The sequence below is a fragment of the Sinohyriopsis cumingii genome, chromosome 8 (genome assembly GCF_028554795.1).
Source record: "Sinohyriopsis cumingii isolate HCF-2022 chromosome 8, ASM2855479v2, whole genome shotgun sequence".
NCBI lineage: Eukaryota > Metazoa > Mollusca > Bivalvia > Unionida > Unionidae > Sinohyriopsis > Sinohyriopsis cumingii.
Genome location: NC_142968.1, coordinates 111260762 through 111276045, shown reverse-complemented (window position 1 = coordinate 111276045; position 15284 = coordinate 111260762). Strand labels below are relative to the sequence as shown.

The window sequence follows — 15284 nt, the reverse complement described above, 5'->3', positions numbered from 1 at the left end:
GTCACTGCTTTTTGTTTTCTTGATGAGTCTGGTTCCTGTACTGGTGTTTAATATTAACTTGCCAAATCGGGAGTCCCTATAGCAGGGAACTAGACTAACTGTTGATACACCACCAAACAAGATCACTTTTTATCAAAAACACGTAACATTTATTTGGTGAGACAATTGTCTACGTCGAAACTCAATTTTTATATTGTTGAATTAGTACAATATTAATGTCATGATTTCATTGGAAGTAATAATGAAACTTCTTATCATCCTTGAGGATATCTCTAAGTGCCAGTTCTAGAATTCTCTGAAACTCACTTGCCCACAATGGTCCGTATCAGTGAAATCAAGCTCTTTATTTTACAAAGTATTCATTTCGCTTGGCCACCTTGTTATCTTTGATCACAGTAATGAAAGAGTCTGTTAATTTAAGGTAGTTTATGTTACATACACAAAAACATTTATAAGTGTTAGACTGATAAAATGAAGTGAGTTTATTTAACATACGACCAGTGCCACTAGATTTTTAAGTTTGTAGAATTTTTGTGCCTTTAAAGTTTTCTTTTATTCCACCTCCTTTATTTGATTCAAAAGACATAATTAACATGATAATATAAAGGAGGCCAGCTTTTAATTCAGTGCAACAATACAACAAATATTTCGGGAAGTCAGTTATCAAAACACGGTCGGCACTTAATTAGGTTATCAGAGAAATGTTTGCGGACATAGCTGTTACGGTAGATTGACGCATTTTATGTTTAATTACAAGAGGACACATTGTATTTATGATGATTACACTTAAAAGGAACTAAAAGATAGAACTGGTACACAAATTTCAATTGATAAAATGACTTATTTAATTTGTATTTATTTATTAAAGTACTGCCTCCACTCAGCATAAGTGACATTTTCATTGATCAAAATTTCTTTACATATCGTTAATTGTGGTGTACTAAAAATGTCGTTTGGAAAGAAAATGTAAAAAGTTGTATGACCAATTTTTAAATTTGATATTTCATAGTGCTGATTAAAATTTCCATGTTGTATGTACCGTTTTTGATGATAATATGAGCGATACGTCAAAGTTTCCATTTCCAATTTCGATCGCGAATTTCTTCAAGTTCAACCAATAGTGATCAATTCTGACCTGCAAGTTATCTGGGCACGAGTTATCGAGGGAGTGGAGTATATAAGTACTATGTGATATTTCTACATTACACCACCCCAACAGTTTCAATCAGCAAAACAAAATTTAAAAAATCTCATAATTTACAAATACGGTCATTATTTTGACAAAATGGACAATATGAAACATTGGATGTAGAAGCTAAATTTGTGATTTTTCATTTTGCCAAAATAATTGTACAATTTATTGATATATTTTTACAGCTGTTAATCACACTGACACAGAATGAGAAAAATCCAAGCAGATTTATGGTTTAAAAAAATTTTATAATTAAAAATACTACATTTTTGAACATATATAAAAAATATTTCACATGAAGTGGAAACATTTTAATTGTTGAATCCCCAAAACATTTTGTTCTAGTGTGGTCCAACACTAAAAGGTGCACAATATAACAGATTCCTTTTTATAAGGCAGGTATGGTCACATATCCTATTACATTGTGTAAGAGTATTACCATATATAATGTACTCCAGTATTACATGTTCCTCTTTTAATAGTAATTCTTTGCATGACGAACCCCAGTATAATATGGTCTATTTTACAAGGCAGGTTTGGACATGTACCCCATTACATTGTGTAAGAGTATTACCATATATAATGTACTCCAGTATAACATGGTCCTTTTTAATAGTAATTCTTTGTATAATGAACCCCAGTATAACGTGGTCTATTTTACAAAGCAGGTATGGTCATGTACCATATTACATTGTGTGTGTGTGATTTGGATTTTTAATGTAGCTTTGACAATTTTTCAGTCATATCACTACGATGCCTGCAGTGTGGCAGTTTATAGTGATGTCTAGCACTGGGGCATCATGCTGCAGACATTATCTAACCTCTTAATGCTGAGTGCCAAGCGAGGTAGCTGTTAGTATCATATTTGTAAGTCTTTGGTATGACTCGGCTGGGGATCGAATCCTCGACCTACCGCATCCAAGATGGATACTCTAACCACTAGGCCACCAGAGAGGTTATATTACATTGTGTAATAGTATTAATGTATGTAATGTACTCTAGTATAACATGGTCCTTTTTAATAGTAATTATTTGTATAATGAACCCCTGTATAACATGGTCTATTTTACACAGCGAGTATGTCATGTACTCCATTATATTGTGTAACAGTATTAATGTATGTAATGTACTCTAGTATAACATGGTCCTTTTTAATAGTAATTATTTGTATAATGAACCCCTGTATAACATGGTCTATTTTACACAGCGAGTATGGTCATGTACTCCATTATATTGTGTAATAGTATTAATGTATGTAATGTACTCCAGTATCACATGGTAAATTTTTACAAATCTGGTATAGGAATGGATCCCATTACATTATGAAAAGTACTATTATTCGTAAGGTACTCGAGCAGTGTTTTCTTCAGGAGAGTTAGTTGTGGGAATACCCAATAATTTTAAGAAATCACCCTTTCAGAATTAGTGAGCATATTAAAATCACGCACAGACGACTTGATGTGAGCCTAACTAAACTGTAACCTTCATTTGTATTAAATAGCTCAATCTAATCTTGCAAGTGCTTGATTCTTTAACTGCTCCGTGGCTTAGTGGTTAGAGCGTCCACCTCAGATGCAGGAGGTCGTGGGATCGATTTCCAGCTGAGTCATACCAAAGACTTACAAAAATGGTACTATCAGCTGCTTCGCTAGGTGCTCAGCATTAAGAGATAAGTGTTAGGACTGGTCGGCCTGGTGTCAGGATAATGTGACTGGGTGGGACATCATGCTACATGTCTGCTGCATGATGCCCCAGTGCTGTGTTGAAAACTTATCACTGCTTCTTCTGTATGAAAAGACGTCAACATGAGGTTTTCACTGAAGATTTCATATGATGTCTATTTGGTACTGAATGAAGATGATGCTAATCTGACATCCAATGGGGCCACTACTGTAGTCACCAGTCCCTTCAAGGAAATCTTGTTTATTACAACATAAAGTTTATACCCAAATATACTGGATTTTCCTGCCTTACTTAGGTAGAAAGCTACTCCATCATAATGGCATTCACATGTTAACATCTTTTCATTCAGGTATGTTGACAGGTTTAGGAAAGGTACCCCAATGAGCAGGGAGGAGAGACAAAAGCAAAAGACTGAGGAGGAGAAAGACTTCTGGTGGCTGTCACAGGGAAAACCACCCACCCCTACCAGCAGTTCGACACCAAAAGATGACGAAACCTCAAAAAGGACTCGCAGCTTCTTGCCAACTTTCCAAGACAGTGTGAGAGTCAGTGTGAAAAATTGTAGTTATTTTTCCATTTCCACAGAATGTCATTCATTTGTCTGTTTGTCCAGCCACTATTGCATCTTGGTAATTTACATATATTATTAACCATTCATTACAGAAAGTGAGAAAAATATGATTGATTGATTGGAAGATATTTGAACATTTTCTGAAACAGGAGATGGGGAACTTTTGTAACATCATTCAATGCAGAATCCATTCATCAGTTACTTTTCTAGTGTGTACAACATCCAGGAAATAGCTTAAAGAAGATAACTTACAGAAAATAATAAAATATAAATATCTCAAACCTATCTCTCAGAGATCTGGTTTTGAGACTCAAGAATAAACAAAATATGTAAATAGCTAGCATGCAAATTCCTTTTGTTGGCATGAAAAACCTTAACTGTTACACTACTCTTTTGGACAATGTAGATGGCATACAAGGAACCTCTTTTCTTTCCACAAAAACCTAGAGTAAAATCTCACCAAAATCTTGTTAAGTGTGATTCCTATACTGTATAATTGACTTTGTTACAAAATATAAAAATTTGATTTTATTAGAACTTTATTTTTCATAATCACTCCACTGCTGTAAACTTAGTTCAGTGTAATGTTGATGACATCAGACCTTGATAAGACTTTATGGGCTACATAGGCAGTCAATAAATTTTCCAAATGGACCAAATGGGAAGAATATGTATGTGCTACATAGCAAACATTATGCAGCTAAAGGATGTCTTCATCTGATTCAAACAACAAAAAAGTTAAAGATCTGTTTGAGGAACAGTTGTTAGATTTAGTGAAGGTAATTGTTTAACAGAGTCAACATTGACTATTGCTGAATACAATTAAAAACATTCTGGAGTTTTAGTTTCTTTCACAGTACTTTATAGACACGGAAAACTAAAATAAATCTGGAATTTAGTCAATGCAATTGTTCATTGCAGAAATCAAGACCCTTGGAAGTGCCACCTTCCCCTGGGGAGGAAAAGACAAGACATCTTCAAGAGAAAGCAGATAGATTGCTTGAGAAAAGGTGCTGGAGGAATGCTATTTAATCTGTTGTCTAACCTTCTTAGCTATTGCTCAAAATATGCTGTTTTGAAGTGTCAGTTTGATGTCATTATCAGCTGTACATCAGTTTATAATTCAAGACCTGCAGTAGCATTATTGATTCACTTTCAGTTGGATGCACATTTTCTCTTTGCTTTCTGTAGCAGGATACCTATTTCTCTTGGATATTTATTTGTTACATCTCCCTCAATAGTTCATAAACATTAACAGCAGCATAATGAAGGGCATTAAATAGGGAGACTCAAATGCTTGTTCCTTTTTTGAGGGACTAGCAACTGTCATTGATACATGAGAATTATAATTTCCATTGTTCTGTACAAGTATTCCTCTAACGGATTTAATAATTGTAGTTCCTAGTGAGTCAGTTAAAGAAAAAAAAATTGATGACAGACTGTAAATATAAATCAAGTTGACATGCAGTACTCCCAAAGTTGTACATAAGTACACTGTTGGATTTCCTAGCTTGTATTCCATACATAAACTGCTGGAGCTAAATCAATATATCTGCACTGGCTGATTCCTTAAGATAATGATTTTAAATGTCAGCATATCTACATGGTTGATTGATTTCATGTGGCAAAAAACTGAATACAGTTCCAATGAAGGATGCTGGTGTTGAATTATTTACAACCATCTATAAAAGTCATGGAAAGATGCAAGATGCTGGTGTTGGATTGATTACTACCAACTATAGTAGAATGGATATATATCCATAGAAACATGCTGGCATTTGTTTATTTACAACCAACTGTAGTTGAATTAAATCTCAAGCAGAACAAAGGTAAAATGGTAAAATAAACAATATTTAAGACTCTCTTAGTCATAAAATAATAAGGTAAGGTTCATGGTCACAGATCAAGGGGGGTGATCAGCAGTTGCTTCAGATGAGTAAATAATTTTAAAAATTTTCTACTCAAAATGTTACTAGTAGATTGATGCTTATGTACAGTGTTTACTTATGTAGGTCTTTCATTTCAGCTCAAGTACCCTAACATCTTCTGGCCCTATAGTCAGTACAGTTGGTCTGGGAAGTACTGGAAGCGATTTGTCTAGCTTTGAAGAACCAGCTTATCGACCAGGCTTTGCTAGGGAAGCTGGTATGTGTATGATGATCATAGGATATAGTATGTGTATGATGATGATAGGCCATAGTATGCATAGCCTATCTTGTGCTGAAAAATGGCGTTAAACCCTATAACAACAACAACAACTGCATATAATGATTATTGGCCCAAGTATGTGTGTAATGATTACAGGGCATAGTATGTTATAATTATTATATTATGGGTTATAACCCATGACCTCCCACATCTGAGGCAGATGTTCTAATCACTAGGCCACCAAAGTAGTACTGAAGTCCTTGAAAGTTTCACATAATCTGATGAAATTAGTTAAATATTCAAGTCCTTGAATATAGTCACACAATCCTCGAAGTACTGACTGTAAATTAATGATTATCAATTTGTCTATATCCAACAAACATATACTTGTAAATTAGTATTTTCCTATCAGTGACTCTTATGAATGCTACTATAACTGAACAAGAATATAAAATTAGTGATATGGTCATTGTATAGTGACCAATTGCATGTCAAATAAATAATCTCTGATTAACAAAAATTTCTAGAATAATCTAAATCATTCCCTTTCACAGTAGCTTGGTCATCAGCATACACAAACAGCCCTGTTCTGACCTTCAAGTCTTATTGAGTCAATCAAATGCTAGAGCAAAGTGTGACAATTCTCCACAGGACATTTGCACTTTGAATCACATGCCCTGCTTATGTGATCCCTGTCATACATGTGTGTAATACTGGACCTACTTAGTAGTTGATTTCACCTTAGTGATCGCTTTGTGATTAATGGAATTCTTACGCTGAAGAGTACAAGCACTTTTACTATAGTGCTAATCACTGAATAAAGAATTTAAAAAATAACTATCATAGTCTCAAACAGCTTGAATAAAAATTATATTATAAATTCAAAAAATGATACATAAATTTGTAACAGTGTAATGATTATAGGCTATGTTTTTGTATAATGAATTATGGGCCATAGTATGTATATACTAATTATAGGCCACAGTATGTGTATAATGATTATAATAATAATAATAATAATAATGAGGACTTTGTATAGCACCTAATCTTTAGAAGCTCTAAGTGCTTTACAACATTTGACAACACCTATAACATAAAAACATATATAATGATATGATTACAAAAACAAACACCATGAAATTAGAAAACATGAAAAACATGCTGAAAATATTTAAGGTAGGAAACATTATTGGGTCTTTACATTTATTCTTGCAGTCAAAATATGTGAGTTTTAAGAGCACTCTTGAATGGGATCATTGTGTCTTTGTGTCTAAGTTCAGTGGGCAATTTATTCCATGTTGCTGGGCCCTGGTATGCAAAAGAACGCTGTCCATATGACTTTGTTTTCATAGTGGGAATAATGAGTATATGATTGTCAGAAGAGGAGCATAAGTATCTTGCTGGTGTGTACACATGGGTGAGGTCGGATAGGTATGTTGAACTGGAGTCCGTCAGTGAAACATAGCACAGAGAACAAATTTTATGTTTGATTCTGGATCAAATGGATAGCCAGTGTAGGGTACAGAGCAGCGGGGAGGTGTGCTCTGATCGTGGTACTCTAAGTATGATCCGAGCCGCTGTGTTTTGAACGTTTTGAAGTTTCTGGAGTAGATATTGAGATGAACCAGACAGAATTGAGTTACAATAGTCCAGTCTTGAAAGTACTAATGAACACACAAGTATTTTAGTGGCATCAACTGAAAGATAGTTGCGAATGGAGGTGATACGTCTCAGCTCAAGATATGCAGCCTTATAGGCCATATTATGTGTATAGTTATTATAGGCCATGGTATTTTATAATATTATGGGCCATTGTATGTGTGTAGTAATTATAGGCCATAGCATGTGTGTAATGATTATAGGCTATTGTATTTATATAGTGATTATTGGCCATTGTATTTTAATATGAATTATGGGCCACAGTATGTGTGTAGTGATTATAGGCCATAGTATGTTTGTAATGATTATAGGCCATATGTGTATAGCGATTATTGGCCATATTATGTGTGTAATGGGGGCCGAGTGGTCTAAAGCACTTACCGTTCCGGATCACTGCCATCTCACCTCTGTCTGTGTGGGTTCGAGTCCAAGGCTTAGCTAGCGTGGGTGCGTGGGAAAGCCTGCCAGTAGCTTCTTGTGGGTCAGTGGTTCTTCCCTGGGTTTTCCAGGGTTCTTCCTCCACCAGTTATACTGGCCGTCATGTATGTGTGTAATGGGGGCCGAGTGGTCTAAAGCACTTACCGTTCCGGATCACTGCCATCTCACCTCTGTCTGTGTGGGTTCGAGTCCAAGGCTCAGCTAGCGTGGGTGCGTGGGAAAGCCTGCCAGTAGCTTCTTGTGGGTCAGTGGTTCTTCCCTGGGTTTTCCAGGGTTCTTCCTCCACCAGTTATACTGGCCGTCATGTATGGCCTATCTTGTGCTGAAAAATGGCTTTAAACCCTAAAACAACAACAACAACAACAATGTGTGCAATGATTATAGGCCATTGTATGTGTATGATGAATTGTTGGCCATGATATGTGCATGATGATTATAGGCCATAGTCCATCTATAATGATTGTAGGCCATATTATGTGTATGTTGATAATTGGTCATGGTACATGTATAATAATTATAGACCATAGTATGTGTATAGTGATTATAGGGTATTGTATGTGTAAGATCATTATAGGTTCTTGGCCATATTATTTTCTATAATGATTATAGGTCATATTATTTGTATAATGATTATAGGGCATGGTATGTGTATGTCACAACCCCATAACAGTATTAGGACTAATATGGTCGAAAGGTGTTTTTTTTAAAATTTTGAATAACTCACGAGCCCCCAGTCACCTATGCCAATAGCCTAAATACATAAACAACTAAAGGTAAAATATACAATAATTTAATCAATATTAATAATAAATAAAACTATTCAAGCAATTTCTGGATTCAAATCATACAATTACAATTCATTCATAAATTAATACATTAGTGTTTCCTGTTAGCAAATGCCTTCTTATTGCATCACATGAGACTTAATGTCTTAATGTGATGGAGTCTCCTTTCAGTGAATAGTCCCATGTACTCATCTGTTTTCATCCTCCTGTTCTTCCTTCTCCTTCCCTCCTGCCGTCTTCTGTGCTGTTCCTGGTATCGTTCTCCTTCTCTTGCACCCTTCTTGTGCTACTCCTTGTACCAATTCCTTCCACACCCCTTCTGTACTATTCTCGTACTTCATCCTTCCCTCCCTTGAGAGTTTAGTGCCATCTATATGTGCACCCTGGGAGCTTCGAATAGAAAATATAAGGGACTTACATCCGGTTCTCACTATGCACTTCCTTGTAATCTACCACTCATGGACTTTTCATCTGACAAATGTCCAACACTTTACCAAGTCATTCTCACATGTATTAACATCTCTCATTCCATACATGCCTTCTCAACATGAAAAAATATTACTTAACGAAGTTTTGTAACACATGCACATTCATCTAAATGTTACATTTTAACACAGCAATCTATCATTGTTATGGTATTCGTTCGCATTGCCTATGTCCTATGAATAATAGAATGATACATAAAATGCAAACTACGTACTGACAAATACAAATACACATCGCAATTTAATTCTGATTGATTCAGCTGTAGACTGTAATATTCTCTAATAATTCTGCGGTATGTTATGTTCCATGTCCTGGTAAAATAGCTATACATTAAAATGCACAATCTTTTAAATTCCTACTTGCACAAATCAACACACATGTTTGGCTGAGATATTTCCTACCTAGAAGCTTTCTATTTCTTTCCCAGTTCAGTTTCTCTTTCCTTTGTATGAGTTTCTTGCTTAGAGTGGTCTTTTCCCCAAGAATACTTTTTGATAATTCCTTGTATCCTTTGCTCCATTCAAACGGTTAGTATACCAGTGATTATTTTTACACATGTAATGGTTAGATGTTTCATTGTCCCCTTGTTTGTCTGAGTCATTAGCTTCTCCTACTGGTAGGTTTTAAAATTTCTCTTGATTCCGATTGGCTGGTATGTCTAGTTTGATGTTCTCAATGCTTGATCCGACCTTTTCACAGATACATGTGAATGCAGAAAACTGGCCTTTCTTAGTGACACAAAGAGTTTAATCCCTCTGAAGTGACTAGATGACTCAATCTTCTAATTACTGAATAAACACACAGCTGGCCACCCACTGTCAGTCTCATAAAGCCTTCAGTCAACTGTCATAAATCTTATGTAACCCTTATCCAGCAAGAAAGATGAAATCACAGCCATAATGATGGAAAGTTTAGACCATTTCCTCAGTGTATAACGGTTATAGGCCATAGTATGTGTATAATGATTATAGAATGTGATATGTGTATAATGTTTATAGATCATAGTATGTGTATAATGATAATAGGGCATGGTATGTGTATAATGATAATAGGGCATGGTATGTGTATAATGATTGTAGGGCATGGTATGTGTATAATGATAACAGGGCATGGTATGTGTATAATGATGATAGGGCATGGTATGTGTATAATGATAATAGGGCATGATATGTGTATACTGATGATAGGGCATGGTATGTGTATAATGATAATAGGGCATGGTATGTGTATAATAATTGTAGGGCATGGTATGTGTATAATGATAATAGGGCATGGTATGTGTATAATGATAATAGGGCATGATATGTGTATAACGATAATAGGGCATGGTATGTGTATAATGATAATAGGGCATGGTATGTGTATAATGATTGTAGGGCATGGTATGTGTATAATGATAATAGGGCATGGTATGTGTACATTGATTGTAGGGCATGGTATGTGTATAATGATAATAGGGCATGGTATGTGTATAATGATAATAGGGCATGGTATGTGTATAATGATAATAGGGCATGGTATGTGTATAATGATTGTAGGGCATGGTATGTGTATATTGATTGTAGGGCATGGTATGTGTATAATGATTGTAAGGCATGGTATGTGTATGATTATAATCTGTGGTATGTGATTAAAAATTATGGGTCATGATAGGTGTATAATGATTATAGGTCATGGTTGCTGTTGTTTTGGTTTTAACACCATTTGTCAACGCAAGATAGTCTATACATAGTAGCTGGTGTAACTGGTGGAGGAAGAACCTGGAAAAAAACCATGTTAACAACCACCAACCTACAGGAAGGTACTGGCAAGCTTTTTCATGTACCCACATTGGCTGAGGCTGAGGATCAGAACCATGCAGAGGTGGGATGGCAATGACCTGTAAAAGTCACCATTATAGACCATTTGGCCATCTGGGTCCCCAAAATAGGCCATGATATGTGTGTAATGAAATGAAAGAAACAGATGTTAATAAATTATCACTCCTGCCAAAAGCACTTTAGACATCTCTTTGGACACCATATTTGCCTGTAAGCAGAAGTCCTTGGGCACATGGTTGATAGCTGTATATGCAAAAGATTGGCTACAATATGACAATGTCACCTTTGAATACAAGAAAGTATTACTTGGCCACAATCGTTCAAAAATAATTGGGGTTGATTTAAAGCACAAGAGCTTGAAGAATGGATTGTGTTATAGATATGCTCTTAGTTACTTAATGATTATATGTAGAGAGTACTAATTCAAGTAAACCATTACCCTAAAAAAATACCACTAGTTATGCTAAATATAGAGATGATGAGTGTGACTTGCTGCCATACTGGTTTTTGTCCCAAATACATACCTGTCCACATTTAACAGCACGTTGAAGACAGTATTTACAAGTTGTGTCTAAGTAATTGAAAAAATGACAAATCAGAGGCATATCTTTTGGCTCATTTATGACAAATGTAATTTAAATAAAAACTGATAATTGGGTTTATCATGTACAGAAAACTGCTGTCAAGAATCAGACCAATATGCCTGGATGTATCTTTGTTAGTATTATCCACTTTGATGCTAAGGTAAATTGTATGTCAGCTTAGTACAAATTTCATTGGAGGAGTAGTGTCTGGAATGACCTTGTAATAAGGATTTGTAAAACAAAACTATGGTTGGACTGAATGTTGCCTGCAGATATAACACATAATTAAGCTTGATATCATGTCCACAGAATCTGAATACTACCATTTTTAAAAGATTGGTCATTAGTGAAGTATTTACTTTACAGTCTTTCATTGTTGTATCATTCCATTCAATTTCTTGGACATTGTATTAAATATTGTCTTCAGCAAGCTGCTCAGAGTGGACAAAGGTTTGTCTGAGGCATAAAGTTACATGCCTTGTTCACAGTCCCTATTCAGATTAAAATTTATCATGCATTTACAAGCACTTGGTATGTTGAAAACATTGACCTAATACATGCAGTTCACACATAGGTATTTAATCCTGGTACATGCATTAAACTAAGTCTTAGAAAATGAATTTGTAGCTTTGTATCAGTGTTACTCAATTTCTAATTATTTCTCAATGACATAAAAAGAGAACCTGAGTAAACACAGCTGCAATTTTTATGATGCATATGAGAAGGAACACTATTATGGTTGCGATATTGGCCATGAAGGATTGACTGGTTCCTTGCCACTTCTCTACTAATATTTAATGCACAGAACAGGTGGACAAAAAAAAAAACATGGACTCTGAGATAAAAACAAATTCTGGAGTGGCATACTGAATTCCTGACTTTAAAATTAATGGAATCATTTTTTTAATTCTTTTTGGTTATTTCCATTTATAAAAAAACCAAAGAAATAACATGACTACATTTTGAGGAGGAAAATTACCAACATGGAAACTTTTATAATACGGAACTGTTAAAAAGACTGACTACTTCTGTACATTAGAATTACGTTTCTAAACTTCCCAGTATATAAAGTGGTTATTGCGTTTGTATTTAACTCATTATACCCTGAGCCAAGCAGCTGAGTAGTCCACTACAGCATACATTTAGAGGGATCACATTGGGGAGTTATAGCTTTATCAGTGCATATATCCCTGGAATCATTGGCAATACTTGATTACCTTTTTAAAGAGTGTGCCAAATGAAATAAATTGGTAGTTTCCAGCTTTGAATTTCTAAAGTTAAGCTAAAGTTGGTAAAGTTGTTCTCATCAAATTTATCTGCATAATGGTATACATTTTTGACAACATGTAGAAATAAAAAAGCAAATACGGAATGTGTTTTTCATTCCAGTATTGGTCCTCTTGACATAAATAATTCATTAATCCAAACAGCACATAATAATTTCCACAGAACAAAATATATTCTTCACCGCAGTCACTGAAAAATGCATTTGCATTTAAATTCATTGTTGGTTCTGGTGATGGTCTTGTAAATGGCCTTACAATGATAATCAATCAATCCAAAATGTGAATATGGTTTCTATCAGTGATAATCAATCAACCCAAAATGTGAATATGGTTTCTATCAATGATAATCAATCAATCCAAAATGTGAATATGGTTTCTATCAATGATGATCAATCAATCTAAAATGTGAATATGGTTTCTCTCAATGATAATCAATCAATCCAAAATGTGAATATGGTTTCTATCAATAATGATCAATCAATCCAATCAATAATTTCTTCTAATTCAGTGTTGTCTTCTTCAGTCTCATTTCACTTCCAACAGTGCTGCTGTCTTCTTCAGCTGGTATTTCAATGCCAATAATGTGGGCATCAGATGGCTGAATGGTCTAAAGTGCTTGCCTTTGCCATCTCACATCTGGATTTGAGTCTTGGGCTCAGCCAGTGTGGGTGTGTGAGAAAGCTTGTCAGTCGCTTCCCGTGGGTTGGTGGTCCTTAGTGGGGTTTTGTGGGTATTTCCTACATCAATCATACTGGCTGCCATGTATATCCTATCGTGAACTGAAAAATGGTGTTAAACCCACATCAACAACAACAGAATCAATGTCACTGACGATCTCATTTGATCAGGTTCCTTAAAATTATACATTAGAGTCAGTAAATCTACTTACGGCAGCCGATTCTCCATGATTTTCATCACTCATAATTACAAATCACTCCACTGTTTCAGGTGCTATTAAAATTGGATTGATTAAACTGCATGCAAAATTAGCAGATGGTTGCAAATCAACTAATGGTTTGTGCTGTTTTACTTATCATACAGTAATCATGCCTAGACTAATACAATCACTCAGATGTAGTACCTGATACACAAGCAAGGTAAACGTTACCATATTATCTTGGAAGGTAGGAGACTATGTAGGTAAAGTACATTATTGTGGCAGTTGGGGAGAATAATTAGCTTATTTATACTTGGTTCAACAATACTATTTTGACTTTCTTCACAGTGTACACCCCAATGTATTGTGTTATATCCCCATTTTATTGACCCTTGGTACAAAAACCTTCAGTTTGGAAAACCTGTCAATATATATATTATGCCTACTGTTGGATTTTATTTTAAGAGATTAGTTTAGTTGAATTGATTTAGTAAAAATGAGCAGTTTGTATTTGAAAGTGCATGTTTATGATTCAGTCCACTGTACAGGTGCCTGTGGTTTTATGTACATAATAATAGGAAAATACTTAAATCCTGTCTCTGTGATTGATACAAGTAGAATAAGAATACATACCATAAACATTATAAACTACTTTAACACTCAGTTTGCAATTAGTACATACAAAAATATGCCAGTCATTTATCTGAGAGATGAAATGATGTTATTATGTATATGAAAACTGAAGTTTAGAGTCTTCTGTTCACTAACCCACTCATAAATTTAATTGCTTTTCAGACAGGGGCTTTCCATCCAGGTTGGAGTTCAACCTCCCGGTATACAGAGATGTTCCCAAGACAAGACCAATAGATGACATTCTCTACCAGTGGCGACTGAAAAGGAAAATGGAGGCTGCCAAAGAATCAGCACCTCCTACTTCCAGACAGTTTGGTTTCCTGTCTAAAACAGACCAGGAGGTAACAAGATATGTATTTTTTTTATTGTCTTGTCTCCAGGGAAGTGTTCGCTTAAAGTGTTGCCTAGATTAATGTAGGGCCTGAGCTGATAATAAATGACACTGTGTCCAACCATAAAATACATGTGTAAGGATTCATTGATGCAGTCGTTATCACAGAAGCACAGTATCTATTTCTGCCTAAACATGTATTGGTCTTTTCCGAGACCCATCATGGTTTTAAATGTTATCTAGATTTGATAAATTTGAAGCACACATTGTTACAATTTTGAGGAAAATGAGTCTCCATTCTTTTCATTATTTAAATTTTCAAACAAATGTTCCATTTAGCAATGCCAAAACTATGGCTTCCACACATATTTCAGAGAACTCATCGTTACTCGTGGTGATCCGGAGTAGCTACATCAGGATGCCTCCTGGGATGTTGCATGAGTCTGATTTTGAGATATAACCAAAGCTTTTCTAAAACTATCAAGCACTTACTCCTATATACACAAAATGATTGGCTAATCCAACAAATACAAGTCCATGAGAGATTTCTATCACAACAAACATCTGATTCACCAAGATTTGCATAGTTTAAAGTTGACCTTACAAAGCCTGATCACACAGAGTAGAAATGGCATTGAGATATGAAAGTTAGTTGAAAAATTTAGTTCTTCATTTAGTTGTTTGCATTATAGTGCTTTTATTTAATTAGTTCTAGATAGGGTACTTGCTGCAAATGGTCTCAGTGAAAAGAGTTGATTGAATTAGTTGTATATAATACATTTTAAAGGAGT

General features: G+C 35.0%; 1 protein-coding gene across 2 annotated transcripts in view; it reads left to right on the top strand.

The window, feature by feature from the left end:
• Positions 1-15284, top strand: part of LOC149794371 (uncharacterized) — a 54643-nt gene that overhangs the window by 12195 nt on the left and 27164 nt on the right. Inside the window, exons 5-8 of one of the 2 annotated variants that reach the window (XM_089968545.1) lie at positions 3225-3414; positions 4368-4456; positions 5473-5591; positions 14325-14503. In XM_089968545.1, coding sequence (XP_089824671.1) covers positions 3225-3414; positions 4368-4456; positions 5473-5591; positions 14325-14503 — 577 coding nt within the window. Of the gene's footprint in view, positions 1-3224; positions 3421-4367; positions 4457-5472; positions 5592-14324; positions 14504-15284 lie in introns of both variants that reach the window. The other variant, XM_089968544.1, reaches the window with a different exon arrangement.